This window comes from Trichosurus vulpecula, chromosome 5 (assembly GCF_011100635.1).
Source record: "Trichosurus vulpecula isolate mTriVul1 chromosome 5, mTriVul1.pri, whole genome shotgun sequence".
Classification (NCBI taxonomy): domain Eukaryota; kingdom Metazoa; phylum Chordata; class Mammalia; order Diprotodontia; family Phalangeridae; genus Trichosurus; species Trichosurus vulpecula.
In genome coordinates this window covers 247,611,825-247,631,687 of record NC_050577.1, presented here as the reverse complement: position 1 = coordinate 247,631,687, position 19,863 = coordinate 247,611,825, and the positions used below count along the sequence as shown (strand labels likewise).

General features: G+C 34.8%; 1 protein-coding gene across 2 annotated transcripts in view; it reads right to left on the bottom strand.

Moving 5' to 3' along the window:
• The window catches only part of ZFC3H1 (zinc finger C3H1-type containing), a 65,312-nt gene that overhangs the window by 20,430 nt on the left and 25,019 nt on the right, over positions 1-19,863 (bottom strand). For both annotated transcript variants that reach the window (XM_036759420.1, XM_036759421.1), the window contains exons 8-20: positions 18,125-18,334; positions 17,756-17,920; positions 15,848-15,985; positions 15,366-15,484; positions 14,669-14,818; positions 10,053-10,227; positions 9,598-9,729; positions 8,527-9,069; positions 8,330-8,439; positions 4,197-4,328; positions 3,966-4,087; positions 1,412-1,513; positions 1,027-1,149 (exon numbers count right to left, since the gene is read on the bottom strand). In XM_036759420.1, coding sequence (XP_036615315.1) covers positions 1,027-1,149; positions 1,412-1,513; positions 3,966-4,087; positions 4,197-4,328; positions 8,330-8,439; positions 8,527-9,069; positions 9,598-9,729; positions 10,053-10,227; positions 14,669-14,818; positions 15,366-15,484; positions 15,848-15,985; positions 17,756-17,920; positions 18,125-18,334 — 2,221 coding nt within the window. The remainder of the gene's footprint in view (positions 1-1,026; positions 1,150-1,411; positions 1,514-3,965; positions 4,088-4,196; positions 4,329-8,329; positions 8,440-8,526; positions 9,070-9,597; positions 9,730-10,052; positions 10,228-14,668; positions 14,819-15,365; positions 15,485-15,847; positions 15,986-17,755; positions 17,921-18,124; positions 18,335-19,863) is intronic.

The window sequence follows — 19,863 nt, the reverse complement described above, 5'->3', positions numbered from 1 at the left end:
TTAAACTCAGGTCTACCTATCTCCAGGCCTAAGGCCTGGCGCTCCATCCACAGTGCCACCAACTGCCCCATCTCATCTGCTGCATTCAATAATCAGTTAAAAGAGCATCTTTTACTCTCAAGATTCAGAATCTAATGAAATGCAGTCTAGTTGTTAACAGTGAGTGATAGATTCTGTTAATTATATTCATCATAATTTTGCTATAAAATGACACTTTAAAACACTACAGACTCAAAGGTCATAATGCCCAACCCCTGGCTAAAGCATGAATCTGCTTTTTACCAGCAAGTGATCAATCAACCCTCATTTCAGGACCTCCAGGGTCAGTAAATTCAAAGTACATGAAGAATACTATTTCACTTTCAAACTGCTCTGACTGATAAGAAGTTCTTTCATATAAGCAATAACAATATGCCTCTCGAACTACTTCTCTCCTGAGGTCAAAAAGAGTAAGTTTAATGTCTGGTCAATCCAATAGCCTTTCAAATATATGAAGACACTATCATATCTCCCCCTCCCCAAAGTCTTTTCTCTAAACATCTCAGTCCTGTCAATTCATCCTCACTAGCATGATTTCAAGTTCCTCACCACCCTGGCTGACTTCCTCTAGAAGTACTGCTCCTGCTCACCAATGATCTTTCTAAAAATGTAAACTCGAAAACTGAACACTTTAGAAGCAGTCTTACCAAGCAAGAACCCAATGAATGGGTTAATAAAGCACTTCTATTAATGCAATCTAAGTTAACCTTTTGATTTTGTGGCTATCACACCACATTAAACTCCAAATGAAGTATGTTTTAAATGTTATTTAAATAAATCTGATCTCTAAGAAATGTTACAGAAATATAAATAAATAAAATGATACAACTAATAGTATACTTTTCTCATTGGGTGGTTTCTTAAATTCACATATATAAATTTAAATCAGAAATTTCTTTAGAATCAATATTATCCCAATAAAGCAAATTATTATGCAGAGCTCTTAAAATAATTTCAAAACTGACTTTTATATCTTATTTTTCTTACCATATTTAATAGGTCCTGTGGATTGTTCTTCATCACTGCTACTGTTACTATTATCTGAAACAGGTTTTCTCCAAAATTTTGGCCTCCATTTCCTTTTTTCCTTATAAGTTGTAAATGGAGGTGCTAAGACAAAAGAACGTGAAATGGTTGAGATGTACATTGTTTGGGAGACGACCAAAGCAATAAGCTATATATTGAAAATGTCAGTGACTACATATATAAATACATACATATATATACACACACATATATAAAACATTCTATACAACACAATGCCATCTAAAGAACTTATACTTTAAAGATTCACTATATAACATTACAAACTGCATTTTCCTTTAAGTTACCACAAAATAATTTAAGTACAACTTAAGGAAAAAGTACTTACTGTGACCTTTACTTTCATTGATATTACTAACAAGAAGAACAGCCATCTGGTCCATTGACATTCGATCTTTGTTTACACCAAAAAGTTTTTCAATGTATTTTTCTGAAATTAGAACAATGCTATGTTCACAAATAGCGTATAGGATAGAGGTGCATATACTTCTATTACACTGTTTCATGAAAGAAAAGCCCAGGGGCACATTTCTCCACCCCCTCCAAATCTCCACAGACAAGAGAATTGGGCAAAATCACAAAAAAATGAGATGAAGAAGGTACAGACCATGGAAATATAAGAGAGCTAAAATAAGAAATATGTGAGATGGTAAAAATGGTTAGGAAGCAACATAAAGAAAATGAAAAAGTCTAAGGGCAGGTAAAAAAAATACAGCAAATAAAGAGTCAAAAAGAACCATATAATGTCACCTAGTAAAACTAGCATTCTACCTACCTAAGGTAAAGCCTATGTTATCTAAAAATTTCTTAACAAATCTCACAGCACCTTCCACTCAATGAAAGATGGAAAAATAAAGTGAAAGATGCTACTGATGCAAGAAACTAGCTATTCTAAATCAAAGCTGGGGCATACTAAATGAAAATTTTAATATAATTCAAAGTTATCAAAAATCTAAAAATCACATTATCTTGGTTAGCCAAGACAATGTGCAATGTAAAATAAAAAACAAGGTCATTTACCAAAATGAGTGATGTGCCAGACAAGAATGTTCTATTTTGAAGTATTAATGCAGTTCTTAGATTATGTGGGGTTTAAAAGAAAACTACAAACTACAATTTTCTTAAATACTGTCCAAATTCTAAAAAGATCCATTGATTTTTTAAAATCACATCATCAATTTGCACATATTGGAAGCTACAGAAAATGTGTGAGTAAAAAACATAAAATGTTTTAGTTAAAAAAAACTAACATTATATGGTAGTTTTAAAGTCTTCAAAGCATTTTTTTATATATTCATTTCATTTGACCCTCACAGTAACCTTGTGATGTGGGTATTGCGGGAGCTAGAATCATCACTTCACAGATTAGGGAGCTGAGTCTAGCTTAACTCAGCTAGCAAGCCTATTCAAAAAGCTATGTTTTTAAAAAAATCTTAGTATTTAAGAAATGCCAATAATGAATAGCATGAAATTTAGGATCATAAATATAAAGCTGGAAAGAACCCTGGCAATCATCTAATCTAATCCTCTCCTTTTTACAGGGGAGGAAACTGAGGCCTAGAGAAGTTAAAAGACCCGCCTGCCCAAGATCACAGGAGTAGTGTCAGGGGTGATACTGAACCCAGAACTTCCTGATGTCAATTCCAGCACTTTGCCATCCTTTGCTGCCTCCACAGTAACAATGATGAAAGGCATTAGGATGTTTTTTCCTTAGGAAAGCTAACTACTCAGCCTTCTCACCTGAAAAGAATTGAAACCACATGGAAAGTTTCATTTTCATAGAAAATCACACTTGCTATTCCACTTAAAATAATTAAGCATCATTATCTTATGTGCTGAATAATCTCTATGGACAGTGTTCCACTCTATCTCATGAAGATACATACTAAATAAAATGAAAATGTCATTTTAAATTTGTTAAGGTTGACAAAGATTAAATTCAAATTCTGCATCTTTCCATAACTAAGGGGCAATCCTTTTTCAAAAGTGAAGCTATTCACAGTAGAGTGGAAAGGAGGGATTTGGAATGGGGTGGCGCACCTTCAAAAACTGACTCTCCTACTTATTAGCCTAATGACCTTAAGTCAGTTAAATGTCTTCATCTCCTGGGTCTCAGGTTCCTCCAAAGAAAAGAATGAGAGACCTCCCCTAGAAAACTGCCTGCACCAATGACCATCCCTTCTCCAACCAATTCTCTAGTGAGGACTCTAAGCTCAGAAACTGCACAGGACTTTGTGGGTGTTTTTTTTAAAGGCAAAGAGTTTTTAAACCAGAGACTGAATAGTTTCTCTGGACCTGATATAGCAGCCAATTAAACAGCTGATGTGGAAGATTAGAAAAGTTCTAAGCTTTCACAGTAATATTAAGGGAGACCAAGTCCCCTGAGTCAGCTAATTGAGCAATTTTAGCTATGAATGGATTCCAAATAGAGAAAAGTTTAGGATTTTCACACATTAAGGTTTTCAGGGGCATCAACAAAAACATACAACTTAATTACCATCCACTCTCCAGGGAGAGTAGCATACTAAAAATAAACCTAGCTTAACTACTGCCACACCAATAAAGTACATTAAAAAATTATTTCTATTATAACCTTAATTAATATCTACTATGACCCAAGTCTTGTGTTTGACTTTTTTTTAAAATGACAAAAAGGGAGGAGGGGCTTGCAAAATTAACATTGTTTGTTTATTCTATAGAGATTCAAATCCTTTACAATCTACTACTATCTTTAAATAGACATTTCTAAATCAAGAAAACCTATTGAATTCATTCAAAAAAAAACAGAACTAGATGGAAAGTTAAATTTTTAAATTTATCAGATTCATATTTTCACTTGCAGAACTAGAGGGGGGAGGGTTGGGGAAATGGCTGATAAAAACCTGTTGCAACTGTAATTTCTTCTTCTGTGCTTTTCTCTGAACAACCAATCAAAGATAAATTGTAAGACAAAATGTCCTGGAACAGCTGTTTCCGGGTAAAAGTGCAATCTTGCATGTGTTGCCTGTAAGTAAAATGACAACAGCACAAAAGAAATAATTATGTACAAAGTGAATTGACATCAAGACTATGGCTTCAATTAAACAAAATGTTGATGACAGACCATAACTTACCATTGACAATCATCATCATTACATGTGCCTGTTAAATCAAAACGGCAGAAACACTGTTTCGGTTCAATCATATTACTGTACGATACTGAACTGAGGTAAAGCTTTTCCTTGGTTCGAAAAAAAGGACTAAATCTAAGAAGGAGGGGAAAAAAATTAAGTTAAAAAAAAAGCAACCCAAATAAATAATTTGATCTTTGCCATTTTTTCTTTAAATTTTGCATCTTATTTCCAAAAAAGTTTTGTTAAATGGATGCTGAAGTGACTTTGGAAAATATGGAAAATAAGTAGCAATGGTATGCTACATATGTACTCAAAAGAATTAAAGTAAAAAATCAGAAGGAAAAATCTGAACACCCAGTAGTCACCTAAAATTTCAGTTTTATCAGGGATCTTACCAGATCTAAGAAATAACAGAAAGTATAACCCAGCATTGACCTGCTATAAGCTGCCTGAACAAGAGGCAGACCACCAACAAACATCACTTCAACAAAGCCCTTTAGCTTACATCAAGCCAAATAATGAACAAGTATTTCAATGAAAACTACTACAGTACAGGAAAAAACAGAACTACAGTACAGGAAACTAATTCTTCAAACAGAGCTCATGGGCATCAGGAAAGGAGATTTCTCCTGGAGTTGTCAGTGGAAGAAAGACCAGAGACAGAAAACATGTGGCCACCCAGCTCTGTGGAGGTCAGAGAGCCACAGCAGGCAGTAGGTACCACAGTACTCAAGACATCCCTAGGTCCCCAATACTGTCTCAAGTTACCAAAGAGGGCCCTTAAGATCCAGATCTCTCAATTTCAAAGATGCATAGGGGCCTACCCCAAAAAGGTTGAGGTCAACACAAGCAGGAGAATTTTGAATTATACATACAAGCAACGTGGGGGTTCAGTGTCTCTGTTGTGATATTCACCCTGTTCACTTTCTAATTTTTCATCTTGTATAGTTTAATAATTTTATTTCCTCTTCTTTATCCACTTTGTTAGTCTTTTCCAAAACTCAGCTTTGACAGGTTTACTAGTTCTAGAAGTTTCTCCTTGACAATTCTCCTCTAATTTTAAAGATTTCACTTTTTACATAAATTTTGGGTACTTTTAATTGCACACTCAATATATTAATCCTTTTTTTCCTATTCTGTTAATGTATGTTTTCAAAGCTATAGTTTTTCTGAAAATAGCATCCCAGAAATTCTGTTTTGTTATCTCATTTTTATTCTCTTTCACATGGTTATTGTTTCCATGACATATTCTTTGCCCCATTAATTAATAAGTCTGCTTAGGTCTATCCTTTTTGCTCTTGGCTCCCTGCGCTAATTATAGTTTTTATTGCATTACTGCCTATAATGGATATCAAATGCGGTGAGTTTAGCATTTCTTTTTTACATTTAATAATTTTTCCATGATTTAGCAGTCTATTTTTAAAGGCATCATGTACCACATCCATGAAAGACGTGTCTCCTTTAACATTCCCATTTACAAGATAACTTAAATCTTTCAACTCTAAATTTTCTAATAGTTTCTTCAGTGAATGTAAGTTCTTTGACAAACTTTGTTTCTTTATATTCTCCAGAAACGAACAAAGGGCCTAAGACACAGATGGTACTTGATAAGAGCACACTAATTTATTTTCCCATCTAATCTTTGTTAGATCTGTCTAGCTCTCAGCAAGAAATATTCGATTCTATTAACTTGTTTTACTATCTTTTTTACAATATTTCATGTCATTTATTGGGTGAATTTAGTATTGATAGTAGTTCTTTGTTTCATGGCTCCTTGTAAGCATAATACAGTTTCCTTTTTTATCACTACTGATCTCACAACTTAAAATAACCAGAATACTGACTACTCATGGATAAGCTACTTCGATATAAGAATGATATTACCTAAATAAATTTACAGATTTCATGCTATATCAAACTAACAAAAGTATACTTGACAAAGCCAGGCAAAATAATAACATAGTGCGTTTAGAGAAATAAGAAATGTCAAACCTTAAGGAAAATAATCTAATGGACTAATGGAGAATCTAATCTAATAATAATCTAACGTACTAATGGAGAATACCATTTAAGGCCTCAAATTATACTATAAGGCAGAAATGATCAAAGCTTTGTATTACTCATTAAAAAACAGAAAAGCAAACTAAATAAGAAAGATTCAGAAATAGATAAATTCAATAATCTAGTCTTTGAAGAATATAAATTACCTTGGGAACTAATTCCCTACTTGACTGAAAAACTCTAAAGAAAACTGGAATAAATCAAATTTAAATTAACTTTCTTACACCAAATACCACCATAAACTCAAAATGGAATAATAAAGGTCAGATTTAAAGGGTGTGTTGGTTAGTTTTGCTCAACAGTTTTGTTTTCCCCTCTTTTTTCCATTCTTTGTCATAAGAGGTGTCATTCTTGACCCTGGAGAAGGGAAAGATACATTGGAAAATGAAGGAGATGGGAATAAGATGGGAAAAAACCTACTTTAAAAAGAAAAAAATATAGTGTATGAAGGAGATATAGTACATGAAGAATAGTAGATCATAAAAATGGGAAAAGGACCCACATATACAAAAATATTCATAGCAGCTCTTTTTGTAATGGCCAAGAACTAGAAATTGAGCAGTTGTGGTATATGAATATAATGGAATACTGCTGTGCTATAAGAAATGATGATCAGGAAGACTTCAGAAAAACCTGGAAAGATTTATATGAACTGATGCTGAGTGAAGTCAGCAGAACAAGGAGAATAGTGTATACAATAACAATCACATTGTGAGATGACTGACTTTGATGGACTTAGTTCTTCTCAGCAATTCAAGGACCTAAAACAATTCCAAAGGACTCATGATGGAAAACGCTATCCACATCCAGAGAAAGAAATATGGAATCTGAATACAGATCAAAGCATACTATTTGCTCTCTTACTTTGTTTGGTTGTGTTTTTTCTTTCTCGTGGTTCCTCCCATTCGTTCTAATTCTTCTATACAACATGACTAATGTGAAAATATATTTAATAAGAACGCACGTGTAGAGGCTATATCAGATTGCACACTGTCTTGTGGAGGGGAGGGAGGTAGAGAAAATTTAAAACTTATGGAAGTGAATGTTGAAAAATAAAAATAAATTAATTAAAATTTTAAAAAAAGAACAGTATGAGGCAAAACTTGAAAGGTAAAGTGTTGGGTGTTGGTTTGACTGCCAAAGCAATAGTTTATACATTAGATAAAGAGACACTGAAGGACTTTGGGCAGAGGAGTTACAAAAATGTGTAATGTGAAAAGAAAGTGTAATGTGAAAAGCAATGTGAAGTATCAATTGAAAGAGGGATGAGATGGTAAAAGGACGAGAAGACCTGACAAACTTCTGAAATCATCTAGGTAAGTGCTAATGACAGCCAGGATAGGTATATGAGATACTCCTGATGCTTCAGAAGTTGTTTTTTTAAAACATGCCAATGGCTAATGAAAACAAAAAGTACTACCTAAAATCTTTCCCAAGACAGATAAGCAATTGAACTCTATTTTTTTAATATAAATTTTACATAATAGAAATTTAAGTAAAAGGAATGGAAGATCTGGGTTCAAATCCTGCTAATACCTATTCTCTGTTATATGAGTGACCTTGGGCAAATTATCTAACCCCTTGTGATTGAGTTTCATTATCTGTAAAATAAGGTAATAAAATTGGTCTCTAAGATCCCACTGGGTTCTTATATCTGCTCTACCATCTGAAATCTTTAAACAATACCTTACCCTTGGGACCACCAATCAAAAACTACACAGCCAAATCCCCTTACCATGGTTGGTGCTGTGGTTTGAAAAAATAAAATAAAAAACAAATCCAAATAAATCTCACAATCCTTTTAAGAATAACCATCACCAATTCTGATGACTATTCCACATTCCAACTCTCTCTTGCCTACTTCTCTTCTCTCTCACATATCCCCTTCCCCCACACCACGGAGTTAAAGAACTGAAAACAATTTCATTTCCTAGAGACTTCAGTCCCATTTTCTATGATCCAGGAGTTAATTTGTCTGATAAACAAAAGTCTATTTTTATAAATGTACTTGCTTTCAGTAAAAACTGACATTATCAATGACAGCAGAAGAGCAACAATGAATTCTCTTTTACCTGTAGGACTTAAAAACAAGAAGAGGGCTATGATACGGTCCAAATGGAAATGGTTTCCCTTCTGTTTGTTTGTTTTGTGATGTAACAATATCCACATCCACAGAAATTTCCTAAGAAACAAACCGAAAATGTTTCATATGACAAAAACAACATTTCAGAAAGCAAAATTTAACTTTTAAAAGTAAACTGTAACCTACTTGACCACGCAAAACCTTTTCTGAAATAATGGAAGTACTTTTTGAAATCAGCTCCTTCAGGCTATCTTCGTTAGCATGCAGTCTTTTCAATTCATCAATATTTAAACCAAGAAAGAGTTCAGGTTTCTCCACAGTGTTTTTACTAGGTTTGTTTATGCATTCCTTATTAGGTGTATCTGTGTGTTTGAGGTTAGGTTTGGTGAAAGAATTAGATTCTCGGAAAGATCTCCTTCGTTCTCTGCTTGAAGTAGACAGAATTTCATCATCAACATCATTTTCTTCACTGTCTAGAGTCAGTTTGTCTTGCGTTAGATCATGAAGAGAAGGCTGAGGTAAAGAAAATTCAGGTTCTTCTTCCAAAATCGGGGCTGTATTTGACTGTTCCTTTGTTTTAAGAGCACGAGCTTCTTTTAGCTTTTGAATCTTTAGAGCATACTCATATTCCAGCTGCTGTAATCGTTTTTTTTCCAAAGCAATCATTTCCGCTGAATGCTTTTTCGGACTTGATGCAGGGGAGCGGTCTAGTTTTATCATTTTGTTTGGCTAGAAAAACAAAGCATTCACTTTCACATTTTCTGTAATCTCAAGAACATTAAAAAATGGTTGTCACTTACCTTTAGTCAGCTATTTTCACTCAAGTCTGAAACAGTTTTTGTAACTAAATTCTAAAGCCTCCAAGAGGCATGTACAATCACAAATCCATTCAAATAAACTTGTACTCTCTCTTGCTAATAACAGTAATAGTAGCTACGTTTATATAGCACTTTAAGGTTTACAAATCACTTTACATGTATTAACTCATTATCTCACAACTCTTACAACATATGAGTGGTAGGGGTTGTTACTGTCATCCCTATTTTCCAGATAAGGAAACTGAGGTAGATAGAAGTTAAGTGATTAGCCCTAGGTTGGTAAGGGTCTGAAGCAGGATTCAAGCTTAGGTCTTCTTGATTCCAAGTCCAGTAATTAGGCACTATGACTCCTAACTGCTTCTAGAACTTGTACACAAAGGCTGAGCAAATTATCACAAACCTCCCATCCACAAAGGTAGTATTACTGTAAGCAACTTACTCCAAAGTAATCTTGCTCCAGTTTACGTTTTCCTATTTCTTTACTAGCCACTGCTTTTGCTCGAGCAAGCTCTTCTCCATATTTTAGTGCCAATGCTTTCTTAACTGTTACTCGTTGCTGAACTCTGTGAATCTGCAAGTATAAGAAAACTTCTAAAAACCTATTAAAGAGAACTGTACCTTTGGAGAAACATCCTCTTCAAGAAACTTTTAAAAGTTGATTATAAATGAGATTTTTGTATGTAATGAAATGAGATATATGGACTGAATATACTTAATGAGAATTTTTTCTTTTTAAAATGAAGACAAGTAAATTCTATATGAATTTACACAAGGTCAGGTTGTATAAAGCCAGAAAAGGTCTCTGGACCCGGTGAGAAACAAGGTGTGTTGCAGATTGAGGGCATAAAGCAAACGTGAAATTACAGGTGTTTTAAGCCCAAAATGCAGTATTACTTGTTCCTGAAGCTTTTTTAAAAACATCCTGTTAACGTTAAGGATTTTTTCAGTTGCTTGAAGCTGTTCTGTAAGTTTCACAATCTTTGTTTCAGCATTCCTAACAGATTCTCTCTTCTTAGCCTCTTGCTGCAAGAGATTCTTTAACACAGACTCATCTTTCACCAGGAGAAGTCTAAACAGGGGGGAAAAAAATAGAATTAGAACAATATTATCAGAAGAAAACCTAGAGACTACATAGCACAAAGTGATTTTATATAGTCACCTAAGGAATAAAATAAAAGAATAAAAGGAGATTCCACAGTCTCATGCTTTACATTGAAACTTTTAAGACTTCAAAAATAGCCTTTTTGAGCTAAGGTCTAAAGGAAAAAATGTTGTAAATGACCAATAAGAGAAATGAAAATTAAAACAATTTTGAGGTTCTGCCTCACAATCATCAGATTGATACAGATAACCAAAAAACAAAAATGACAATTATCTAAGAGGTTCCAGGGACAGGCACTGCTGGTGGGCCGTGAAGTGGTATAACCATTCTGAAAAGCAATTTGGAACTATACCCAGAAAGTCATAAACTCTGCATACCCTTTGACCCAGCAGTACCATTACTAGTAATATATTATTCTACTACCCCCCCACTCCAAGAGATCACAGACAGAGGGTAAGGACCAGTATGTATAGAAGTACTTATATAACAGCACTCTTTGTTGTAATAACTGGAAACAAATTAGATGTCCACCTCAATTGTCTGAAGAAAGGGAAAAAAAAACCTGACAATGACATCATAAAAGAAAACAAATCTGACACCTATAATTATGATCAATGCAATAACCAACCACATTCCAAAAGGACGATGATGAAGTATGCTCCCACCCCTCAGAACACATACACTTTTGGACACAATCATCTTGAACACATTTTTTTTTTGATTGATTATACTTTTATTACAAGGGAGGGCTTTTTGGGGGGGAAGAGGGGGAAAGAAGGGGAGGAGTTGAGAATAGAGAGGTACTAAGTGATACAAAAAAAAAGACAAAAAAGTATCAATGAAACATTTTAAAATTCAGAACAAAGCAGAAGTTCAGAAGTGAACGGAGAAAAGCAAGGTAATACTGGTAATAGCAAATTAAATTTAATAGGTGCAGCTAGGTGGCACAGTGAGTAGAGCACCAGCCCTGGAGTCAGGAGCACCTGGGTTCAAATCCAGCCTCAGACACTTGACACATGTACTAGCTGTATGACCTTGGGCAAGTCATTTAACCCCAATTGCCCTGCCAAAACCCAGCACCCCCCCAAAAAAAATTAAATTTAATATCCATTTTTTAAAAAGCTATTTATACTCATGATGGAAAATGCTACCCACATCCAGAGAAAAGGCTATGGAGTCTGAATGCAGATTGAAGCATACCATTGTCTCTTTTGTTTTTTCTTTCTTGTGGTTTTTTCCCCTTTTGTTCTGATTCTTCTTTCAAAACACGACTAATGAGGAAATATGTTTTAATATGATTGTATATGTATAATCTATATCAGATTGCATGCCATCTTGAGGAGGGAGAAAAATGTAGAACTCAGAATCTTATAAAAGTGAATGTTGAAGACTAAAAGTAAAGAAATAAAGAAAAAGTAAAATAAAAGCTGCTTATAATAGACTGATGATTTCCCATACAATCCCTATTTTCTGATCTTCTTTACATATAGAAATATTTGTGTTGTTCACTTTTCATCTTGCCTGGTTTCAACTCCACAGAACAAGATGCCCCTCCCAGGATAGCTCATCCCTTCTAAACTCATTGCTAGGCTGCTAATCTCAAGCCTTAATTAACATCCCTTCCCTCAGTCTTCTCTCTCCTCTGACTGGAGGGCAGAACACCAAACTCCTCCTAGTGCCTTCATTTATGGAAGGCAGAAACTGGACTCAATTCACTTCACTGTGCATCTGCTGCCCTGTCTGGTTTCAACTCCATTGAATAGGATGTGCCCTGACAGGTACACCCTGGTGTCTTATCCCATCCCCTCTACCTGCCTCCTTGTGTGTCATCTCTCCCCCTTTAGATTTTAAACTCTTGGAGGACAGGGCCTTTCTTTCATTTTACTAACTGTATCCTCAGTAATTAGCATAACGCTTGACATATAGTGAGTGCTTAATACATGTTTATTGGATTGGATGTTTGTTAATGATTTTCTAGTTCATAATAAAAAAAACCTTAAAGCCTATTTGAATTAAGGATTTTAAGTCTTCAAAAATAAAGATGCAGTATGTCTTATAGCATACCCAAAACAATATATGCAAATAAAGATTTAATAAGATAGGAATACAAATGTTAGCAACCATATTTAATTAGCTATTACAAATATCTAATTTAACTCATGCAAAAAAGGGCAAATACTTGTTGCCTACAAATTACTTTGGCACCTTTAAATCTACATATATACTATCATTTCTAACAGGGCCATTAAATTTCTACCTTAGGCTAACTGGTGGTCATAAGCATCACAAATTATCCTTGGAAACTGAAGATACACAAGGAGTAATCGATTTTAAGAAAATATATTGAGCATACATCTAAAATATATGTAATACTAAAACTTCAGTGTTTCACTTAAAGAAAAAACTTCATTTTAGTAAATCTAATACACAATACTTGCAATATTAAATACTACAAATGGAATGAATCTTTCATAAGTTACAGAAATCATTCTGAAAATTACCTGCATTATTAGAAATGCTATCAATCTCCTTACTTCAAGAGTTTAAGAACTGGACAATTTAACTATTGTTACGACATTTTTACCTTTGGTAGCTGAAGTTGTTAATTTCATCATTTTAAAGTATTAAACTCAAGTGTATGTTTCTGATATCTGCACTTTCTCACTGGAGTCTCTTGTTCCAATATCACAAATGGTATAAACTCAAACAAGAGTAGTCAAAGTGAATGAAATTACAACTCCCATTTCTTGATAGAGAATACAGATAGTTCTTACTTTTGTGAAACTCCACAAATCTCTATGTAAACTGATTTTTTACATAATGCAAATCTGCAGATGTGGGGAAGTAAAAGAGGCAGAAAAAGCCATGCTCCCATGAGGGAGGGGGATGGCACACAGTTCAGGGATCCATGGGGGCCAGAATCAGAGAAGTAAGAAGAGAAGGACAACTGGGGTCTGGGATTAGACACACAGCAGCACCCTGAGGGCAGATGGACAGAAGACAGAATTGTCAGCCAGACACATGGGCAGCTAAGTGGAGGAGGGCAAAGGTCTTTCCTCTCAGGTCTTAAGCCAAGCCTCCCCTCCACAGTGGTTTAGCAACAGTTTTGCTTTCTTTTAAAGGGTTTTCTTTTGGGGGACGCCTTTTTTTTGGGGGGGGGGGGGACTGAAGAGCAGAGAGAGGGCACATATGGTCCACATAGATTTCCTTTTTTTTGGAATACAGATTTCTTTCAGAATTCTTTCTGTAAAGTTATACTTGGGAAATGCAAATTTACATAAAGCAAGAACTGCCTGTAACTAGTTTATTTCAGAGTTGATATTAAACTAAGCAAAATTAAATAAAGTGATCACAAAGCAATAAAATTGCTGAGCATTTCTAAGTAACAATATACCACATTTCTGCATCTGAAGAAGTGTTACCCTTCAAAGTAAGCACATTCTGAGGTAGTACTTACTTCAACTGAAAGTTTTTAAATTCTTGGAGAATTACCATGACAATTTCCATGGCTACATGAAAAACATTGTCTTATTTTGCCACAGTTCTTTGCTGAACAGAAATTATCACCCACAATGGTCTACCCACCTAATTTAAGGAACTTGCCTCTTAAAAAGGTCTGGCTATTTCCAAAAATCAAAACCAAAAGAACAAAGATGGGGGGGGGGAGCCATTGCTGCAGATAAGTAGAGAGATATTTTCAAAAACAGGAATATCACACATCATCTCGGGAGATGACTACTGACCACTTTTTAAGGAGCTAACTCTCATTTCGGTATATCATTTCTGGGATGTTTGTTTTTTAATTACACTACTTACCTTATGCCTCTACAACAGGGGTGGGGAACCTGTGGCCTCTAGACCACGTGTAACCTTCTAGGTCCTTGAGTGTAGCCTTCTGACTGAGTACAAGTTTTACAGAACAAATCCTTTTATTAAGGGGATTCAGTCAAAGGGCTGCACTTGAGGACCTAGAGGGCCACATGTAGTCTTGAGGCCATGGGTTCCCCACCCCTGATCTAGTACTTCAATTAAATCCAAAATTGTTTCAAAAGATCTCAATCATTTTAGGTTTCAACATATTATCAATAAGAGAGGCACAATGTGGTAAAAGTGAATAAAGAGCTGGCCTTGCTCTGCTGGTTCAAGCCCTGCTTCTAACACAAATCATTTAATTTCTCAGTGCCCTGGGCAAATCTCAAACTAAATTGCAGAGTAAGTGCTAGTCTGCATTGGTGAACGGATTTTCCTTATGGGAAGCCCCTTATACTAAGGAAATCATAGGCTGTTAAAAAAAATTAAGTCCTGCTTGTGAAACAGAATACCAATTCAATTAACCACAACAGAAAGCCTTCTCCCTAGCTCCCTCCCAAATTATTACTATTATTAGTTGAGATGATAAAAGACTTACTTGTGTTTCTTAAGTTTTGCTTCTGCATCTGTCACCTGCTTAGTAACCATTGCTATTCGACCAACCCCATCAATTTCACCATCTGAGTTGGCAGGAGAGGATGAGCTCGTCTTCAGCTGATCTGACTTTATTAAACGCTGTTTCTCTCGACTACGACCAAAGTGAAAAATAAAAGGGTGCATTACTCTAAGAATCAAAACTAGAAGGTGGGGGAATATGGAGTAAATAAAAACTTTAAAACAATGTAAGTTTGTAAAAATTTAAGAGTATATGTACTAAACAATAAACCAAAAACGTTATGATTAAAAAATAAACCCTGATTTCAATAACCTGAGACATCCTCCTTAGTACCTGGCAAAGACTCAAGTAAGCAAGCAAGCAAGCATTTTTAGGCACCTGTGTAGCAGGCACTATATGAGTTGCTGGGAAATTCAAAATGTTACTCCTACTTATTTTTGTTCTAATTTTTCCCTATGTGATATAAAAATCCAAAACAAAACTAAAAACATATTCACTTCTATATATGATTATTTGGCTCCCCCTCCTGGGTGATAGGTATAAATAACATTTAACCTGGGAGGAAGAGAAAACTCTTCTTCAATCACGTCCCACACAGGCTTCCATGCTTAAAGTAGAACACTTTTTTTTAAAATAGCAAATACTTTTTAAAAATTAACTGTATAGCAATGCCACTCACCTGGCAATCTCTTCTTTTAATAATCTATATTCAATCTTTTTGTCTTCTGGTAAAGCTTCAGGTGTTCTCATAGGATCATTTTCCTTTTCTGATTTTGGAGGTGCTTTTGGTTTTGAAGCCTATGAGAAACCATTTGAAGTCAAATAGAACATACTCCAACAAGTAAACAGGCAAATTTTTGTAAATAAAACACTACCTCTTAGCACAGTAACATACTTATTTTCTAAATAAGACTATTTTAGGAAAACAGTAAAGAAACTTGCTATTTTTTGAGAATGCAATAAATCATAAATAAGATCCCAACCTCTGTGCATTTCTTTTGACAGTTTCCCACAATGTAAATATTTAATATCTCCAAGCTTTAATCCATTAAAAATGTATCTTAAGAATTAGATCACCTAATTCACAGGGAAAAAAATATTGTTATTTTCTAAAGGGACAAAGAGATCACCTTTTCTTCCTCCTTCCACTGTCCCACTTACCTCTGCAGTCCTTCTTGCTTCTTTAATCATGGATTCCAATCCTCCAAAGACACTATTTGTTGAATTGGAAGGTTCCCCATCAGATTCACTATCATCAGAGTCATTTAGTGTCACCACTACTGATTTATGTTTAGGAAGCTGTAAATATAATACATTTATTAGTAGTAACATATGTTTCTTCTCTAAAGAATAGACAAACACTCAATAAGAAGTTAGAAAGGACCTTAAAGGCCATACAGCTCAGACTCATACCTTTAGCACAAATCTCTTTTATAAAATTCCCAAGAGTCAGTTTCAGCTTTGTGACTCTCAGTGACAGAATTCAGTACTTCACAAGGCAACCCATTCTATTCTGGGGCAGCTCTCCTTGTCAGATGAAATCTACCACCCTGTAACTTCTAACTGCTCATCTTGTTTTTTAGCCCTTCAGCTCAAGACAAGGTATGTAGCTTTAATTTGATCCTATTCCAACCTGCCCTGGTTATATTCCCTAAAAACCTTCCCATTCAACTACAGATTTATTCAACTATGGATTTATCCAACTCTTATGCATAATCTATTACCAAAAAATTATTAACCCATTTAAACAAAAGTACAGTCCTTACAAAAATATCCATTATCCTCTAAAGTGTCCAGGATTTACACATAATTAATCAAAACTATTATCTTTTGCTATGCTGCAAGAATAATCACAAGTTCTTCTGTATTTCAAACCACAATCAAACTGTACTATACTTTGTCAGTTTCTAACTTAAAAAATACATAAGTTCTTGTATATATGGTTGATGTCATAGATTCTACTATAGAATCAAAAACTATCTAAAATTCTGTCTTATTCCTATTCAAAGCTTCCCAAAAGGTATTCAAGAGATATCATTTCTATAAAGTGCCAAATACAATGTAACAGCGAAAGAGAATCACTTAAAATCATCTGAAATAAGTAATATAGGTATCTTGACTTTACAGATGCGGAAACTAACATGATTCCAATCCAGTTCTCTCTTAATGCTAAGCCAGGTGACTGCTATACTCTGCTTCTACTCAATTGAAACTGCTAATCATATTCTCCCATTACACCTGGAGGCCAAGATTATCTTTAAATTATCTTTATTTAGGAGGCCTCAATCATATGGATACAACCTAGACTTATAAGTCAGGAAAAGCTGGGATTGGGCCCTGATACTATTACTTACTGTGTAACCATATGGTCAAGCTACTTTTCCTTCCCTAAGAATGTTCCTCCCAGGAATGAGAATAAGTACCTCAAGTACCTAATTCACAATGTTGTGGTGAGTATAAAACAAGGTAACAAATATGTAAATTGCTTTGTAAGTTTTAAAACACTATATAAATATCAGCTATCATTATTCTTAGTTTTCTTCTATAAAACCTCTTCTAACATGACTAGATCCACGCACATTTGGGAAAAAGTCTGTTTCACATGGAAGAAGCACAATGATTCGTATAAAGTGAAACAATCAACTTTCCAAGGAGTCAAACAATTAAACCAACTTAAAGTCTCTTTGAATCATCTAGATTGTATCTGTGGCTTAGAAGGAAAAACAGCAAAGAGAAGTAATGATGAAGCATCATTATTCATTTTATTTCTCCCAATGTGAAACCAAGGCTGACCTCATCTGGTGGTCTACAAATCACTACAAGTTCATATGGTCGTTATATATGGACAAAATTCCACCAACCTTTTATTTATTGTTCAGGAAAGTATTCCCAAAACAATGTTTCTAAGCAGCTGAACAGAAAAGCACATTACTACCAATCTTAACCTTAAGAAGTTAGCTAACTTCATGAAACAACAAAATTTTGCCATTTTTGATATTCCAGAAAAAATCTCTATACATACATTTTGGTAGTTTATTTTATTTTTAAAAAGATTAAGCTACTTTTTACCGATATCACTGTACGTGGAAGACGAGGTCCTCTGTGAAACTTGGGGTTCTGTATTCTAGGCTGAGATACAGTGTTAATACTGACTATTGAAAGATTGCTTCTTGGCACAGGCTGAGAATTGTTGGGAACTGGAGGAGAAGGCGGGCCACTATTACTGGATGTTTCCTAAATAAGAAAATAAAATACATAAAATTCTTATTTTTAAGTGGAAATAATAATTCATAATATTTAAATATATCTACAATGTTATCAGTATTAGGCTCATTCGAACTTCAATGAAAAAAGTTAACTCCAAATAAAAAGCCAAATGAGCACAAATAGCTAACTTAGCTCAATAATGCCATCTAGAGGTTCACAGCCCAAAATTACCTCAGATTTAAAGGCTCTTTTATTAGCTAGAGATTTTAGTAATTCCTCCCGAAGCAGCATTTCTTCTTCCTCTTCTTCGTCTGCAAATGGTGGTTTAGGAGGCTGCTCAGGGTCTTCTGGAGGAAGGGGTGGGAGAGGAGGGAGAGGAGGAGGAAGCTCAAGAGAAACACAAATACTCTCAACATAAGGCTGGTTCAAAGGTGGCATAGCCTAAAGATGTTGAAAAAAAGAAAGAAAAAAGGTTTAGTAAATAGCAAACAATAAAAATAGGAAAGTGTTAATGGAGAAAGAACTTTAGATTATTGTTATTTGAAGTGGGATTTTAAATGGGTAATTTTTTTAAACCTCTCTCATCCACCCATTTAATTTGGATTAAAAGCTCCTCCTAGCACATTATCCTTGAACTTCCATGTACTTAGTTTACTTGAAGGGCTAAAGGCCCTACACTTTTCTCCTAGCCAAGGGCACTGTCCCCCAAACCACTATCTCTTACTCTCCGAAACTATGAGGAAGACACTTAGTCAAGCTAAGGAGGAAGATAAAGCAATGCCTCATTCCACTCCCTCATAGCCCCAATCCAGATTTTAAGATGTTACTACATCTTACTACTACTACAATGTCTAACAAAAGAGGAGTTAAATTAGGGTGAACAGAGATTCCTTTCCACCACAATATGTGAGCTTCATAAAAAACCTGGACTCATTCCATAGAGGTTAAGAGGGAAGGCCACTGGGGAATATGTATAGGAAACGAAGGAAAATACATGCATTCACTCTAGGTAATTCTCCAGAGGGATCTTGCTTCCTACAGTTACATACTGTATTTGTTTAATGGCATCCTATACTAGGATCCATATAAGCTCTAAATTTATTTAATTGTAAGTTATGAAAAGAGAACTTTTCTTCAGTTTGTTTTAGAAGGACTCAGGAACTCCAGCGGCTGTTCCATAAAATTTTTCCTCATCCCTTCCTCTCCATTACAGCTTTCTCCCTACTGGTCATTACCCTGCACTTATTTATCTGAATACATATGATGCTCCCAAAAGAACATAAGCTCTTTAAGAGCAGAGGTTGTTTCACTTCTGCCTTTGGATCCCCAGCACTTAACACATTAAGTGGTTAATAAATGTTCACTAAATTAAACCAATTATTGTCTAAATCAATCTTCTGCAACATGTAAGTTCAAAGATCTGGTCCTAAAAGAAGAGGATTTCGGAAAGATCAACCAAGACTATATAGATTATATTTACACACTGAAGTACTTGTTCCTCCTTCCTGCTGGCTGGTTCTATATTACACTGTCCTAGGGAGCTGCTCTTTCCTCTTGCATTATAATTTTTCCATAGATACGAAGATAAAAATTAACCAAATAGGGGCTTGGTTTTCCTTGTGTCACACAGTCCAAAACATGACCAATTTTGGAAGATAGAACTTGACCCTTAAAAACAAGATTGCTCAAATTCTGGAAGACAGAATTTAACACAAGTAAAATAAGATTGCTCACAATTCTCTGTGTCAAGATGCCAAGGTAGAAATTAGATAAAAATCAGGCAAAATCTGTGTCTTAACAAAAAAAAAAAAACTCGGGAACTATAAATACTTTATAACTTTAAAAATCTTGAAAACAGATATTTGAACTTCACTTTCCTTTTCTATGGAAATTATTAAATATCAGAACTACTTCCAATGACAAACTTCTAAGGAAAACATAAGTAATTAGGAAATCAAAACTAACTAAAT